This window comes from Astyanax mexicanus, chromosome 4 (genome assembly GCF_023375975.1).
Source record: "Astyanax mexicanus isolate ESR-SI-001 chromosome 4, AstMex3_surface, whole genome shotgun sequence".
NCBI lineage: Eukaryota > Metazoa > Chordata > Actinopteri > Characiformes > Acestrorhamphidae > Astyanax > Astyanax mexicanus.
The window spans coordinates 16,220,133-16,238,127 of NC_064411.1; the positions used below are offsets into that span (position 1 = coordinate 16,220,133).

The window sequence follows — 17,995 nt, forward strand, 5'->3', positions numbered from 1 at the left end:
GCCGCAAAGCAACATGTCATCGTTGGAAAGAGTGACCGAATCACTGTTCCCCTTGAAGAAGGACAGACATCTGCTGTGGACAAGCTATTTAAGCTCTACTGGGTGTGTAACCTGGCCTATCCATGTCAGCTAAGCTCCGTGTTCTGCTTCTTTGAACACATCTATGACATGCCTCTCTCAACTAGCCGGAAAGCTAAGGTACTGAAGCTCATTTCGAAGGTTAAAGCATCACAATTCACAGCATAATGTACACTTGTCCAGAATGTCGACAGTCACAATTCACAGAAGTAAAGAAGCTAATTTGGCATCTTCGTGAAATACATGCATTGTCAAAGGGACTGAACTTCATTCTCATTTGCAGCCAGGATGGTTGTCCAAGGACTTACCACAACATCAAATCATTTACTAAGCATCTTTACAGAGATCACCAGTTAACATGTACCACCGTGCACTATTTGTTACTTCACATACTGTACTTGGCCTAACATATAGAACAGGTGGTGTGCTGCCACTTAAAACCAAACACTGTGGAGAATGTTTGTTTGGTGAGATAGTTCACATCATACCACGGGCTGATGCTGAGTCCTTTTTGATGTTTATCTGGATTATTTAAATTGAGTACTTTGATGAGCATTTTTATGCATATGTCAAGCGAACCAATGACTATGAAATGATCAGCTTAGATGATGCTTCAGATGTTAGGCCTCTTGATGTACTAGCCATTTACAACACAGACAAGCTGTACTTGAATCCAAGATCCAAATTGTTTAGCCTCACGTTTTGTAGTTCTGTTTTTATAAAAAGGGAAATTTATTTCTGTACTGATGTTCAATGTTAAATTCATCAGGTTTTCTAAAAATACGTGAGAACAGTGAACAATTGTGACTAATTTTATATGAGCTATGTTTTATACACCCCTTTACTGTTTGGACTTTTGTTTTTAGGTGTTCATTATCACAAAAGACAATGAATTAATCACAAGCATGCATGTTTTTACATTTAAAATATCTAAAAAACATCGAGTTAATTTATTACTTATACCAAACGAAACTGTAACATTTTAAATGTAAAAACAGTCATGTTTGTTACAGTTCAAAATCAAACACGTGAATGTTAATTCACTGCTAATTCCAAAAGAAAATTGAACCATATATAGGCATGATAATAAAAATGGAATTGAATTAATTCGTTTCATGCTTTTTTTTTAACATATTTGATACATTATCTTGATTATGCATAATCAACACAAGTTGTGTAAAAAATTACACATTTGTGAGTTCATTAGCCTGACACATTTAGTGTGTAAAATTGGATTACACACTGGATGTGTCAGAATCAACACAACATGTGTCGTCTCTGAGCACACTCGCACAATGTGTTAAAATTCGACACAGTCTGAGTCATTTTTGACACATTTCTTTTTAGAGTGTACGTAAAAGACTTCCTAAAATCAAACTTGGGTAAAGGGAGGAACTAGAAGAGTTTGTGATACAGGGAGGAAAAAAGGAGGGAAAAAAAAGAAGCGAGCCAGAGCTCAGGGTAAAAACTGGCATAGATTTATTTTTATGCAAACTAAGATCCAACACTGAGTGACTGTAGACAGGTGTTTCAGTTTCATTGTCCAACCCCGGTATGTCCCAAATGTGTCTATAAACTGGGTATAGGATATATATGATATCTCAATAAATTTTATAAAACATATTTTCTTTTTGTTTAGTTTTTTTCAGCTCAGAAAGTCATTTTGTTACATTTGTAATAATACTTTTCATTAATTTAAGTAATGTCTTTTTGTCCACAGATCTTTCAGACACATCCCATGTAAAAATGTCCCCAGAGCTCGTCAAGCTAGTCATACGGTTAGCTTATTAGAATAGGCAGCAGTGACTTCATTTAACTCACAATAGAAAAAAGGGCAATTCTGTTTATATTCTTTTTCCTAAAGTTCATATTAATACTTGTAAAGGGTTAATCATTTAGTGGGTGTTAACATATGAACAGCTCAGGCATGAGGGATTGTGGTAGCTGCCTACCGTTTCATACACAGCCAGTCTATCTCTGCTCTCTCCTACTGGTATGCAGATTAGCTAAGTGTCAAACGGTCAGGTTGTTACCGTCATTTAATGGTCCATATTATGTCAATTTACATTTGAGATTTGTAGGTATAAACATACACATATTCACACACATATTTTTTCACAGTTTATTTTTTCACCTGCATATCCGATTAGCCTAAATTTTACCCTGTATATTTAATTCCCAGCGCCAGAGAGCTTTATTTTCGTGATAAATATTTCTTAAAACTGCATTGACACTAATGTGGTGACGTGTTCGTGTGTGTTGTGTTGGTACATGTAGATCAGGTGCAGCAGTGCTGCTGGGGTTTTTAAACACAGGGTTCAAACACCTTTTACAAGGTAAAATTCAAGCACTTTTCAAGCACGGTGATATCTCAAAACTGCGATTCAGCGATAATCAATATATTGCAAAACTATTCTCCACACTTCACAGCGACTGAGCTACTGAGAAAAAAAACACTTCTATGTAAGTAAATAGCAGGAGTTATGGATTTATTGGTGTCAGTTTCACACAAGTTAAATACCAATGTTCTCAAAATACTGAGTATCTCAACATAATGTGTATCCAATAAATTTCGTTCCACTTCACGATTGAAAGATTATTGATCTTCTGTTCGAATTAAGATGTATCTGGCATGATACGTCATAAAGAAGAAAAAGAGATCCAGTCCAAAATTGTAGTTCCGTCAGATTTTATTCAAAGAATCTTCTGAGCAAAACAGTTTTTTTGGATACATCAAAAATTGAGTAAAAAGATTATTGAAAAATTGAATTGAAATAAAAAGGTGAAAATAAGAGGAAAACCCCAAAGGTGAGAAAAGTTGGTGTTTCCAGAGTTCTCGGCTGTGTGAACAGGACCTGTGGCTCTGTAGTCCCTCTCGGGAGAAGCTCTCCCGCCCAACTCTACTCTTCTTCCTAGACAGAGAGTCTAATAAAAACAGGCATTCGCCTGGCCTCAGTCTAATGGTGTGTGAGGAGGCTCCTCACACCCCCCGGATCCTGATACTGATAAGCAGTTATTCATCCTATACATCAGCCGAGAACTCGGTCACCCCAACCTTATCAGACTATAGATTACATGTACAGAAACTCATGGTTCTGCTGGAAAAAATCAATCGTGCTAAGTTGCAAGAAAAACGGCCTTGCTTTGAGCACAAGGACACAATATACATACATTCTAAGTCACAATTTGAATCATCATGAATCGTGCTAAATGCTTGAATAACGTACTGATTAAGTGAAATGCTGATTTAGTTACACACAGATTAACCCTTTAATCAATGAACAATGAACATAGTAAGGCAAAACTCCTCCGTATTCTTACACACTTGTTAATTCTTCACAAAAAACAAACAAAAAAATCATATATTTATGTTTGAAGCCCAAAATGTGGCAAAAGTTTGAAAAGTTCAAGGGGGGGCCGAATACTTTTGCAAGGCACTGTATATAGTGGTTGCTTGAATGTATGTTTGGCTGTGCACAAAAGCTTTTGGCTAAATGCTTAAGTTGAAAGAATAGATAAGATTGCAGATCTTGCAATATAAAAGCCTTTTATTGAATCACATAGATATGAATATGAGTAAATACATAAGGTGATGTAAAACAACGATAATAGCTGGTACTGGATAAAACAATCAATAAAGTAAATGGATTAGATATTTTTAGTGCCTTTAGAGATATAAAAAAACCCTTTAGCAAAACGATACCAAATAACGAAAAGATAACAGAGTATATAACTTTAGCAACACAACACAACCAAATATCCCTATAGATTAACTTGCAGATTTTTAATCAGACTGACTGAACCATAGACCAATGAGAAAACCAGTAGAGCAGGGGTGTCAAACTCATTTTGGCCGAGGGCCACATTGGCATATTGGCTGTCCACTGAGGGCCAGATGTAACTTATAAATGTAATAAAATGTAACCAAATGTAATATAAAATGAATGTAATTACTCCTTAATGTTAAATAACTCTCAATATACTATTTATTCAATCAAATGTTACAGTTGCATGGAAAAAATGTTTGCTTGTTGCTCTATTAACATAAATCCTTTTAATTTGTCATGTTATGAAATCCAAAAACTCCATCAATCAAGAACCAAACTAGTCAAGTGAATAGGAATGACATAAAATACAAGTTACATTAACTTTGATCAAAACGTTTGATACTGAAATAAGGCTTAATAAATATAAAATTAAAAATTGTGAGCTGTTAAGAACATGTGACAGATTTAGCATTTCCTCATACAACCACTAGTCGGAGCTGCAGCAGCAGCAGCACAAGCCCGCAGTCTTTACTCAGTCAGAGCTACAGCCCAGCCACGGGCTACAGGGCTCAGCTCAGCCAGTCTGGAGCGTTTTTACAGTTTTTAAAATTCTTCTGTGTAGAAAATAAAGATTTTAACCCCACTAACCGAATAATACAGCTCTCTACAGTTCATCTTTCAGCCCGAGCAGCTAACAGCAGCAGTTTAGAGCAGCCGTCACGGAGTCACTGCTCGGATTACATTATAAACAGGTCAGTTAGCGCGCTGCTAACCTCAGGATGTTTATAACTACGGAGTTTAGAACACACCACGGCTGCAAGGTTAGACTGTTGAAGGCTACTGAAGACTATTAAAGTCTATTAGAGGTTATTGAAAGGGTTATTGGGGGCAGAAATCAGTAAAGGCTGGTTAGATAAGTGATTCACGTGCTCCTCCTTTGCTGCGGTGAAACTGTGACTAGCGCTGTCACAGTGATGTTTATTAACGTCATTAAAACAGATTTTGTCAGCTATTGTCTTATAAATATTTACACAGAACTTATATCTCTCCTAACAAGCGTTTATTTTGGTCAGTAACACTCTTCGTAACACAAAAGGCATACCGGTCTTTCGCCTTGAAGCACAGCCGTCCATCTGCATCAGCTTCTCTTTTTCTGGACATTATGGGATAAACGTTTGTATGTCTCAATTCCACCCGCGAAGTTACGCCTTCCCTCCGGCAGGGTTTCCACATCAATGACTACACTGCCGTGTAGTGGCAGTAAGCCGTAACTTCGCGGGTAATACAATCAAGCATTGTGGGAAAAGTAGTTTTTGGTCAAAGAACGCTTCTGACCTATTTATTATAGACACTAAGATCTTACAAGCTCTCGCTTGGATGTGGCCACATTTGGCCCGCGGGCCTTGTGTTTGACACATGTGCAGTAGAGGGAATCAAGGATCCTGCAGTCTTACTGCTGCATAGCCTGCTGAGTGTTGCTTTCAGTATGGAAACTACAGCTAGACCGTTTTTTTTTTTTTTAAACTCTGAAAAGGATTTTGTTGGCCTTTTGTTGCAAGCTAAGAATATTCTCTACTCCTAAGAATACTCTACTCCTTTAAACTACGACATCTAAATTTTAAAAGACTAAGTAATGCTAATCTAACATCTGGAGCAAACACTGGCAGTGCCCTCGCTCCAACTACAAACTACAAACGTGGAGTGGAGGAAAAAATAAAGAAAGTTTTTATATGTAAACAATTGAGAATGTGTTAAGGCTGTAAATGACATAAGTTGACCAAATGATCATTTCCTACTTATGGCAAAGCATATTCAATTTTTAAACCTAAAAATGTCCCAGAATGATAAAATCCTCACTTTTGTTTATTATTAGTTCTAAAGCTAATGCTGAGATTTAATATACGATTTTACTCTGAGCTAGCATCATCGCTTTACTATTTATTCAGCATATCACTGAAAAAATTGTAAAAATGTATGTTCCTAGTTTATGCTGTTAGTGGTACCATTTATGATTCTGTGTGTAAAAACTTCTTAAAACACAACACTAAGTGTTGAAGAGCTCTGCAGGCATTAACTAATGTAGGTATACAAACATACATAAAAACACAGCATGAAATTCAGTAAACATCATCTCTGGATAAGATTCATTTTTCTGAACCTGTAAAAAGCCATTTTTAAATGAAGTTCTTGTAACAGAGTGAAGATTTTGTGCATGATGAGGTGTTTTTGGCTGTCTGAAAGATTTAAGGTTTGCATTTTTTATGGCAGAGGAACATATTTGGGATACTTTTCTATCTTTTGTGAATGCACTGATGTAATATAAGTTCACTCTGTAAAGTAAAACTCTTCCCACAGTCTGAACAGTGATACGGTTTCTCTCCTGTGTGAATGCGCTGGTGTTTTTTGAGATTACTCTGTTGATTAAAACTCATCCCACAGTCGAAACAGTGATACGGTTTCTCTCCTGTGTGAATGCGCTGGTGTTTTTTGAGATGACTCTGTTGATTAAAACTCTTCCCACAGTCGAAACAGTAATACGGTTTCTCTCCTGTGTGAGTGCGCTGATGCAGTTTGAGATTACTCTGTGTAGTAAAACACTTATCACAGTCTGAGCAGTGATATGGTTTCTCTCCTGTGTGAATGCGCTGGTGCAGTTTGAGATTACTCTGTGTAGTAAAACACTTATCACAGTCTGAGCAGTAATACGGTTTCTCTCCCGTGTGAATGCGCTGGTGCAGTTTGAGATTACTCTGTTCAGTAAAACTCTTCCCACAATCGGAGCAGTAATACGGTTTTTCTCCTGTGTGAATGCGCTGGTGTTTTTTGAGATTACTCTGTTTAGTAAAACTCTTCCCACAGTCGAAACAGTAATACGGTTTCTCTCCTGTGTGAATGCGCTGATGCAGTTTGAGATTACTCTGTTTAGTAAAACTCTTCCCACAGTCGAAACAGTAATATGGTTTCTCTCCTGTGTGAATGCGCTGGTGTATTTTGAGATCACTCTGTTTAGTAAAACTCTTCCCACAGTCTGAGCAGTAATACGGTTTCTCTCCTGTGTGAATGCGCTGGTGTTTTTTGAGATCACTCTGTTGAGTAAAACTCTTCCCACAGTCGAAACAGTAATACGGTTTCTCTCCTGTGTGAATGCGCTGATGCAGTTTGAGATTACTCTGTTTAGTAAAACTCTTTCCACAGTCTGAGCAGTGATACGGTTTCTCTCCTGTGTGAATGCGCTGGTGCAGTTTGAGAGTACTCAGTAGATTAAAACTCTTCCCACAGTCTGAGCAGTGATACGGTTTCTCTCCTGTGTGAATGCGCTGGTGTATTTTGAGATTACTCTGTTTAGTAAAACTCTTCCCACAATCGGAGCAGTAATACGGTTTCTCTCCTGTGTGAATGCGCTGGTGCAGTTTGAGAGTACTCTGTTGATTAAAACTCTTCCCACAGTCTGAGCAGTGATACGGTTTCTCTCCTGTGTGAATGCGCTGGTGTTTTTTGAGATTACTCTGTTGATTAAAACTCTTCCCACAGTCTGAGCAGTGATGTGGTTTCTCTCCTGTGTGAATGCGCTGGTGTTTTTTGAGAGTACTCTGTTTAGTAAAACTCTTGATAGAGTGCTGATGTTTCTCCATGTCGGGACTTGGCTCCATCTGTCTGTGAAATGTAGCAAACAATTTCTGCGTTTTCAGGAGATTCTTCTGGATGGCTTGTGCTTCACCTCTTTCAGCAGTTTAACACTGTTCTTTATTAAATATCCTGGTTGTTTATTCTGGAAAAACAAAGAAATTTTTTTTTGTGTATTAAAATAAAAGCAGGTCAATTAACCAAAAAGAATTACCTACATTAGTTACACTATATGGAGAAAAATACTGGGACACCTTCATACTACAATAAAGGCTTCAGTACTTTTATCCCATTATAAATTCACAGACATTTTAATATGTAGTTGTATCTTGACTGTCAGCAGGCTGCAGCTGCAAAATGTATGTAGCAGAAACACTGCTGCTGTCCTGAGCACTGAATACAGTGTTATACTACTACTTTAGTAGTATCACACTTTACACTATAATCCATACTACTAAAACTTGAAGCTCGGCTGCGCTCCGGTCCACACCTAGAACCCCCCGCTATGAAGCCGAGCGGAGCGCAGTGCGGCCGAACCGAGTTCCTCGATTAGGCTCGGCCCTGATGCAGAATTTTAGATTTTAGATGCAGAATGAGCACACCTGATGCTTCCACAAGTGATTAAACAGGAGAGATAGTTGAGGGAGGCAGGTCTAATTCAGTGGTTCGGCTTTCAAAGGTCTGATAAACTTCAGCTTGCTCCCAATTGTGCCGGAAAGTGGAGTTGACTAGCAACGGTAATGCATCTAATCTGTTCCACCACCTCAAGCAGTTTCACTACACACAATATCTTCCTTATTCTGGCTGAAGCACTTATGTAGTTTATGTTGTATCGAAGTTTTTTATAGTTGATATAGGTTTGTTTATTTGACGGTGATATCGTGTTCCTTTTATATAAATGAAGGCTTTCTGCATTCTTTATCCAGGATGAGGCACTTTTGTTTTGATCTGTTAAATATGTTTACAAAAGGATAAGAAGCTCTGCCTCTGTTGTAATGTAAAGTTATTTATATTGGTAAAATGTAAATAGGTTATTGGTTTGTGTTTGACAGAGATGTCATGTTTTTATATTGCTACATGCAAATAAAGGTGAGCATTAATTCATTCTGACCATTTTTTAATTTCTAAAGTATTATACAGTTTTTTATGAGAGGAGGCTTTAAAGACAGTAATAGGTACAGATTTCCATTGCAGGGATTCCTAACAGTTTTTCTGAGGCCTTCCAAATATTTATATCGATATCGAAATTATATTGTATCGACCGAAATTAAGGAATGTATCGTGATATAAATTTTGGCCATATCGTCCAGCACTAGCTGTAAATATGTCATACTGCTCTAACAAAGTGTATCTCATTTTATCTTATAAATATCTTTGTAATTTTCTGACTTGCAGTATATCTCTACCCCTCACCTTTTATAATCAAATATTTAGTTTTTCAATACAATAATTTCAGTGACCGGAAGCAGAAAAAGCCTGTATTAAATGTATATGCTTGATGAAGAGTCTCGACCTACCCCTTCCTGTTTTTATGTTCTAGAAATTAGATAATATTACTTTTTTTATTCAGGTGTAGGACCATTTATGGGATAATTTATCTGCATACAATCACAGCTCCAGAAATGACATTAATCTGTTTTAATAAGGCAGTATGCCATAAAATATCGTAAGAAATAATGTTGCCAATATTTTTGAATATCATGAACTATATTACCCTGAAATATGGAGCCATATCACCCACCCCTAATTATCACATTCAGGGTAGTACTTTCTTGCTGTTTTAAGCAAAAGAAAAATTCACACTGTTTTCATTTCCTATTATATATCTTCTAGAGACATTTTATATATGTTTATGTCCAGTATAATTTATTTTACTTTAATCCTGCATATATGGAGTGCATTATTACCCAGCAAAAAGCTACACATCGGCCCTTCGTGGGCTAAGTGCGGGCACAGTGGGCAGGGGCTAGCCCATTAAAATTCCAAACAGGCCCAACATGGGTTTTCTGTGGGCAGCCTGTTCATTGGCTGGCCCACTCAAATCCTATAAAAGGCCGCTGTGGGCTAGCCTAAACTGGTCCAGTGCATTAATGCCCCTGTAGGCCCAGTGTGGGAATTATTTGGACAGCCAACACTTTGATGCGCCCACACAAATCCCAGGCAGGCCCACTGTGGGTCAGCCCACATTCAGCCTGCACCATTTCACACCCTGAAGGGCCAGTGTGGGATATATGTGGGCAACCCACACTCTGGCATGCCCACACAATTCCCATGCAGAGCCAGTGTGGGTCAGCCCAAATTCAGCCTGCGCCATTTCATACCCGGTATGGGTTATATGTCGGCAACCTGCACTTTGGCATGTGCACACAAATCTCATGCAGGGCCACTGTGGGTCAGCCCTAATTCAGCCTGCACCATTTACACACTGTAGACATTGTGGGTTATATGTGGGCAGCACGCACACATATGTGAGCATGCCCACACAAATCCTATAGGTTACTCTGGGTCAGCCCAAATTTACCATACAATATTTTACAATCTGAAAGTTTGTGTCATAACAAGTTCATATGAAGGGTATCTGAATATTTTTTATTGTTTTTGTCTGTGAGAGCTAGGTAGATTAGCTAGCTTAGTGGATAGGAGCAACACTGTGTGAAATGTAGTATCAGCTCTGAAAGATTTTCTAAACCAAAAGTGGAGAAAAATCAAGGTACCACAGCAGAGTTGTGCAGAGACCTTTGGAGGGGCACACACACACACACATAGTAACATCTCATATTTTTCAAGACATATACTGTATAGCTATACATTTTTATTTATAAAAATATTTTTATTTAATATTTTGGATAGCTACGAATTTGCTCCATGGTGCTGATTCATAATCTCACCTTTATTATTGGTAGTGCTGATAATAAATAAATAAAAATATTAAATTATAAATGTTTTTGTGCTTGACTGTACACTTTGTGTAAGCCAGCAAGGTTATAAAAGTTACATATTTTTTTATTTTTGCATGTGATATTTAATTGTGAGGATCATGTAACCAACGAATCCACCCCCTCCCCTCCCCCCTCCCTGCACGTGCCTTTACCACAGAGCAACGATCAAGCTTAAAGGCAAGGTCAGTGAGTGACTTTGGTCTGTCAAAGTGACTGAAAGGTAAGTTATAATTTCTGTTCTACTATACGCTTTTCTATTTTTTGCTAAGATACGCTAATGTGGTGCTAATGCAGTTACCACTCTCAGGTTATTGTAGCATTATAAGGGTAGCTATGTCGAAGTTAGCATTGTGCTAAAAAAAGTTAGCATTGTCCTAAGTTAGAATGAGAATTTACCTCACATTTAAATAACAAGAGGGGCTCCCAAGTTGGCAGCTTATCTCGGCTCTTGGAGAAAGACTGCTGTTAAGTAAGTTAACTTTATATCCAAGTATGTCAACAATAACCAGCTAAGGGAACAATGGCTTGCTAAGGGAAATATTAAGGGAAATGGAAAATGGAAAGATATCCACTTAAGCTAAGGGAAAGATAGCCAGTTAAGCTAAGGGAAAGATAGCCAGTTAAGCTAAGGGAAAGCTAGCCAGTTAAGCTAAGGGAAAGATAGCCAGTTAAGCTAAGGGAAAGCTAGCCAGTTAAGCTAAGGGAAAGCTAGCCAGTTAAGCTAAGGGAAAGCTAGCCAGTTAAGCTAAGGGAAAGCTAGCCAGTTAAGCTAAGGGAAAGATAGCCAGTTAAGCTAAGGGAAAGCTAGCCAGTTAAGCTAAGGGAAAGCTAGCCAGTTAAGCTAAGGGAAAGCTAGCCAGTTAAGCTAAGGGAAAGCTAGCCAGCTAAGCTAAGGGAAAGCTAGCCAGCTAAGCTAAGGGAAAGCTAGCCAGCTTAGCTAACAGAAATATAGCCAGTTAAGCTAAGGGAAAGATATCCAACTAAGCTAACGGAAATATAGCCAGTTAAGCTAAGGGAAAGATATTCAGCTAAGCTAAGGGAAAGATAGCCAGTTAAGCTAAGGGAAAGATATTCAGCTAAGCTAAGGGAAAGATAGCCAGTTAAGCTAAGGGAAAGCTAGCCAGTTAAGCTAACGGAAAGATAGCCAGTTAAGCTAACGGAAAGATATTCAGTTAAGCTAATGCAAAGCTAGCCAGTTAAGCTAAGGAAAAGATATTCAGTTAAGCTAATGCAAAGATAGCCAGTTAAGCTAAGGGAAAGATATCATTTTAAAAAGATTTGGTATTTTTGTGAACCTGATATCCTGATATCGGCCACCTCACATGTTCATAGAATGTAACTACCAGTCACACACAGTGACTGTAAAGGCTATTTATGTTTCACCATATGTTTCCAGGGTGTATACTGCCTTCCCCCCGATGCCGACTGGTATAGACTCCAGCCACCCCCCCGCGACCCTTAACGGATAAAGCGGTTGACGATGAGTGAGTAAGTGAGTGAATGAGTTATATTATATTATATTATATTATATTATATTATATTATATCATATATTATATTATATTATATTATATTATATTATATTATATTATATTATATTATAATGCCAACTTTCTCTGTGTAGTCTAACTGGGCATACTGGAATTGACCAATCAAACCCATAAATTATTAAAATCCAGATTCCTGCAGATGATGCTCACGGTCTAAGCAAAGCTGCAAAGTCACCAAGTCCGTGGATTCTGTAATCAGGCTGTTATGTGGCATACACACACTTATATACACTTCCCACCAGCCCGGGAATTACAGCACAATACAATATATTTCCATGCTATTGGGAAAATTCCTGGTACTGTAGGTCCGGTGCAGGGGACGCCTGCAGTGTCTTTACTCACACCTACATGTATTGTAAAGGGTATCGGTGAATGTGCAGGTAATATTTAATATTATTCTTTATTTAGGTGCTTCTAACCAACATTGTGGCCGTTCATCTGGGCAAACTCTGGGGTGTGTCAGCTCGCAAATATATAAATACCAGTCAAAAGTTGACACGTCTCATTTTTTATTTATTTATTTTTTTTACATTGTCGATTAATATTAAAACTATGAAAACAATTAATTGACGCATATGGAATTAACAAAAGTTAACAAAGAGGTGCATGGCCTTTCCAATCCCCTGACCTAAACCCAACTGAGATGGTGATTTAGGATGAGCTGGAGCTTTACAGTGTGTGTGTGTGTGTATATATATATATATATATATATACACACACACACACACAATATATATATATATATATATATATATATATATATATATATATATATATATATATATATATATATATATACACACACACCGGAACATACATATATGTATTATTATATTATTTTTATATTATTAATAATTATAATAATAATAAATTAATATTATTATCAATATTACTATTAATAATATTAGTACAATATCTATTAATATAATATATATATATATATATATTAACAATAATAGTTTTAAAAAAGTAAAAAAAGTTTAATGTTTATTAAACATTTATATATAAACATATGACTTATTTATTTAGCCATATGTATCTGTAGGAGTATTTTATTAATGCCAAAGTACATCCTTTTGTAATTTAAATTTCAAAATATGTATAATATTTATGATTACAACACTTTTTTACATTTTAGGGTGTAATACTGAATAAATACTGCATAATAATCGATATTTGTGGATCGATTGAGTGCACTGTTTCGGGGAGGATTCAACAAAGACGTTCTTTAACCTCCTTTGTTAATTTTCACGTTGCGAAGCTCTTTGGGAAACACTCGCAGAACTGGCTCGTTCTTTACTCACGTCATTCGTTAGTTCGTTCGTTATTCGCTAAGGTTGTTCGTTTTTGGGAAACCCACCCCAGAGGCTTTGTTCCAGTAGCAATAATAGTATCAGTTTATTATTCATCTACTACATCAGTCTAGTGCATTTAAGTATTTATTCAAGAATATGATTTGCTGTTTTTATTGATGTTTATTTATATATATATATATATATATATATATATTAATTTAAGTTGTATAATTCTTTGTTATTTTGTATTATGTTTGATATTTATATCATACTGTTCATTATAAATACTATTTTTGCAAATGGAGATATTTATGGAGTACATGTTTATCTACATGCTAAAATATAAATTTGGGATTTATTATTAAGTAATTTACTTAAATAATGTTGTGTGTTGTTTATATTTCATACATGATACTTTGTAATAAATTAATTAATTTACTATACACTTTAAATTGTGTTATTTATTTAATTGTTTTACAGCCAGTTGCAAAAAATGTCAAAGTGCCAATAGCACAGCTTTAAATTTTCTTCCTTGAAAGGTGTTCTCTGTTCAATATTGCACAGTTCTAAAAATTTGGGGCCACAATTGGTTTTCCACTGAGGGCATGAGTCAGTGTGTGTGTGTGTGTGTGTGTGTGTGTTAGAGCTCTGCAAATCACTGTTGGCCCAATGGGCCAATGCTTTGGTGTTGATTTTGCATAGAGAAGTAAATCTTCGCTGGCCAAATGTGGGCTGCCTGAAAAGGGCCCACGCCGTGGGGCCGACGCTATACTGGTGAGCAAATCTCCATTGGCCCAATGTGGGCTGCCTGAAATGGGCCGACGCCATGGTGCTGGTGCCGTCCCGATGAGCAAATCTCCGTTGGCCCTAAGTGGGCTGCCCATATGGGGACGATACTGCACCGACGTGCAAATCCCCAATGGTCCGATTTGGGCTGCCCATATGGGGCCGATGGCGTGGGGCCGATACCGCACCAACGTGCAAATCCCCAATGGTCCGATTTGGGCTGCCCATATGGGGCCGATGGCGTGGGGCCGATACCGCACCGATGTGCAAATCCCCAATGGCCCGTTGTGGGCTGCCCATACGGGGCCGATGTGTTGGCCCACATTGGGCCCTCATTGGCCCAGTGTGGGCATGTTTGCTGGGGTGCCTAGCCTAGCCTAGCCAAATCTAACCTAGCCTAGCCTAGCCTATCTGGCTACGTGCCTGTGTAATTACGTCATCACGCACAGACATAGCTCAGCTACGGAGACTGTGTTCAACTCTGGGGCGAGCTTACACCAGTAAAAAATGCCTGTCCGTGTAAATAATACATATCGATATACCACAAAAATGATGTCCCCATTATTGAAACATTTCTTATTGCGATAAATACAGATATCAAATTATTGTCCAGGCCTAGAATAGAACAAGTCTTTCTTCATTCCACAGCTTTAATATCAAACCCAGTCACTTCCATCTGATCTATATAAATGCAGCACATCAGGATTTCCTCATTTCTAATACTAATGTAAACCCAGACAGCGTGTGGTAAAATCCGAGACGGATCCTCACAATGGATCTGGTCCAAAGATCACTTTCACTACAGACTAATCCGATCCAGATTTTGAGCAAATCGACACTTTTATGTTAAAAAATATGGACCATATTTTTTAACATAAATATGCAACCACCTAGCAACAGCATAATATCACTACAGCAACCACCTAATACTGTTACTGTTACTGTTTGTTAAGTGTTTCTCTGTGTTTAAATACAGCACAGGGTTCTGACTCTGGTCCAGGAGAAACTCTGTTCTCAATATTTTAAAACTGTAAAATATGCAGATCACAGCTCCAGGATTAGAGCTGAAACCATTACAATACAAAACTACTTTACATATTAAACCCATCACTTAATTTACTCACTTTAGGACAGGAGGTCCTCCTCCACTGCTGGAGTTCTGAAGATCCATCATTTACTCTTCTTCATTCACACACAGCTGAACACTGCCGACACCGACCCCTGAGAACAGATCAGCCGTTACAATAAAACCTTTATTCTTACAATAATGACATTATCATCAGAACTGCATTAAACAAAACCTGATAAACTAACAAAACAAACAGAGAACGATACATAACAGTGTGATTTACCCTCATTACACATTATTCTACAGATTACAGAAACATTTACTGTTATTATAATTATTATAATTTAATTATTATTAGTAATATTACTGCATTACACAACATTATAAATCTACACACTGTTCTATTATTAATAATGATATTATTATTATGTTACTGAATCAGAATAGAGAGATTATTTAAGTATAATATAAAACAGCAGGATTAAAAACACTAACACACCACGTGATCTTGAGCTCCGTTGCTCCCCCTGCTGGTTGAACAGCGCTACTGCATATAAACACGCCTTTATAGCAGCTCCGTGTTTTTATCTCCCCAACAGATCAAAGCCCACATTAAGCAGTAATGCGCTTTAAACAGCATAAACTACACTGTGATCAATAAATATCAATCTATATCTGCGCATTTCTCTTCAGTTTACAGCATTATTGATCTGTTACAGCTGATTGTTCTCCAGCCGGTCTGATCTAGACCAGGTCCAGGTCTGATCCAGGCCCGGTTCAGATCTCCATGCTGATCCTGGTTCTTCCAGTGGAATCGGACACTGAGCTGAGCTTAAAGAACCGGTTCTGGATCTGAGGAACCTTTAGAACCGGTTCTGACTTTAAGCTACACGGTTCTGTTCTACATTCTCTTCAGTTCTGAACTTACCGAGTGAATCCGGGCTTTTGTCCTCTTCTAATGGCGGAGACTGAACTTACTTTCACTCTCTCCTTCGATGCGTCACATCTCTCTCCCTCTAAGCCCCGCCCCCCTGCTCTCTCTCAGCGAATAGACGCTGGGTGGGTGGAGCTACTGTTCGTTTTTGGCTATTGTCAGCCAATCATATCACAGGGCCGAATGGAATGTTTGACTTTATACACATTTTATAACGTTTTCATTAGTTTTTCATGATGATTCTGTTTTCCATAACTGCATTAAACAGCTTGAGCTCACTGTCATTATTTATTGAAGGGTTAAGTTGCAAAAGAGAACAATATTTCTGTCTGTGAGAGGACACAGCGTAGAAACTCCTCCCCCTTCAGCTATCAGCGCAGACTGGTTAACAGTAACTGCATGAATAATATATAAAATTAGGTTATATAAAAATATACAATATTTATAAAAGTATAAAACAGGAATCAAAACACATTTCACATTATATTATTTTCTAATATTCAGCAATACTGTTCAGGTTCAATACATATTAATTGGCACAAATATATAAATATATAAAAATAAAACTATTTTCTCAAAATGTAGATAAAACAAATTACCCAGTGGCTATATCACAATAAAAAGTTCATAATAGCTCATGGTGTACCAAATTTAATACAACCGACCATGCGGTTAGAGCTTCAGCCTTTTTACATAACATTTACCACACAAAGAGGTGACATTTTAAGTGAAACGCTACATTCCAAAACTTATAATACACAGAATATAACATACCTGATTGCAAAAGAGAACAATATTTCATGTCAGTGAGAGGGCACAGCGTAGAAACTCCTGAGATAATATTTAAAAAAGCAAAATCTCACATTTTCAGTAGCTAGACCATGTAAACAGAGCGTTAGCTAGCTAGCTGAGACTAGCAAAGTGACTAGCTTTAACCCCCCCTCGATATAAAGATTTCTGGTTAAATTGTAATCTCTCTCTCTTTCTCTCTCTTTCTTTTCCTCCTTTTCATGCTGTCCTCCGTTATGATTTCCTGCCTCTTATTGTTGTAATCAATCTTCCAAGGACATAAAATCCAAGGCAACCCTCCTGCCACCTCCTGGCTTACGTGGAGGATGCTGAAATTCTCTGTCGGGTTTGTCAGTGGGGGTGTGGCGGCGCTTTCCCCGGTGACTAGAAGATACTACTGTATCTGAAGAAAATTTTATTTATATTTACTTTGTATCTGAAGAAAACTGATTAACAGTTACTAATGGTATGTATGAAATGGATATAATGTACAAATTATTTGGATTTTTTAAATCTAAAAAGCAGCTGAGAAACAGCTGGGCCTTCCCACATCCCAGAATTCATCAGGGATCCAGGAGGTGGTGTAAAAGGAGAAGACCTGCCACGCCACCTATGGACCTTGCTGAACCGTCTGTGCACTGGGGTCGGCCGCTTCAAGTCTTCCTTAAAATAAGTAAATATACTTATTAAAAAAAAAATACTCAGTATCTGGCCTATTTGACTTGGACCCAGAGACAAGGGTGTGGCTGCATGACACTGAGTTGGCCATCTGATGGTGTACAAAAGAAGAAGCAGCTCATCTCACGAGAGAATGAAGATTTGTTTGTCATTATGTCTGACGAGAGCCTGAACAGAACCACTGAAGTCCCCACGTTCGGTCCCGTTTTTTTGGCTCGCAGTTTATGGGCCATTCGACAGTAGATGACTTGTTGGAATGTTTCAACGTAGGCCATATGCTATTTAACTTATAACAAATCATCAAAATTAAACACATTGTTGATACCTGATATATTTAAAATACTTTTATTGGTCTCTTATGTTTGGCATGGACCCATTGTTGCTAGCCTAAAATAAGAATATTTATTACCAAGCTATTTTCATACAAGAAATACATTAAAATAGCAACACATCTAAAATAACATGAGAATCAGTAAAAGGATGACAT

The 17,995-nt window shown here is 37.6% G+C and overlaps 4 protein-coding genes across 10 annotated transcripts in view; 1 reads left to right on the forward strand and 3 right to left on the reverse strand.

Annotated features, from left to right (window-relative positions):
* LOC111188839 (NLR family CARD domain-containing protein 3-like) overlaps window positions 1-17,995 on the reverse strand; it is a 453,074-nt gene that overhangs the window by 369,991 nt on the left and 65,088 nt on the right. For 3 of the 6 annotated variants that reach the window (XM_049477134.1, XM_049477131.1, XM_049477130.1), the window contains exon 2: window positions 15,163-15,259. In XM_049477134.1, coding sequence (XP_049333091.1) covers window positions 15,163-15,212 — 50 coding nt within the window. In that variant the 5' untranslated portion in view covers window positions 15,213-15,259. The other 3 variants (XM_049477135.1, XM_049477129.1, XM_049477133.1) reach the window with 2 other exon arrangements.
* LOC125801516 (uncharacterized) overlaps window positions 1-17,995 on the forward strand; it is a 302,660-nt gene that overhangs the window by 234,352 nt on the left and 50,313 nt on the right. The window lies entirely within an intron of this gene.
* LOC111189331 (zinc finger protein 239-like) overlaps window positions 1-17,995 on the reverse strand; it is a 239,193-nt gene that overhangs the window by 101,862 nt on the left and 119,336 nt on the right. The window lies entirely within an intron of this gene.
* Window positions 2,751-17,995, reverse strand: part of LOC125801196 (zinc finger protein 271-like) — a 173,161-nt gene continuing 157,916 nt past the window's right edge. For both annotated transcript variants that reach the window (XM_049477529.1, XM_049477530.1), the window contains exon 2: window positions 2,751-7,614. In XM_049477529.1, the coding sequence (XP_049333486.1) occupies window positions 6,137-7,495 (1,359 nt within the window). In that variant the 5' untranslated portion in view covers window positions 7,496-7,614 and the 3' untranslated portion in view covers window positions 2,751-6,136. The remainder of the gene's footprint in view (window positions 7,615-17,995) is intronic.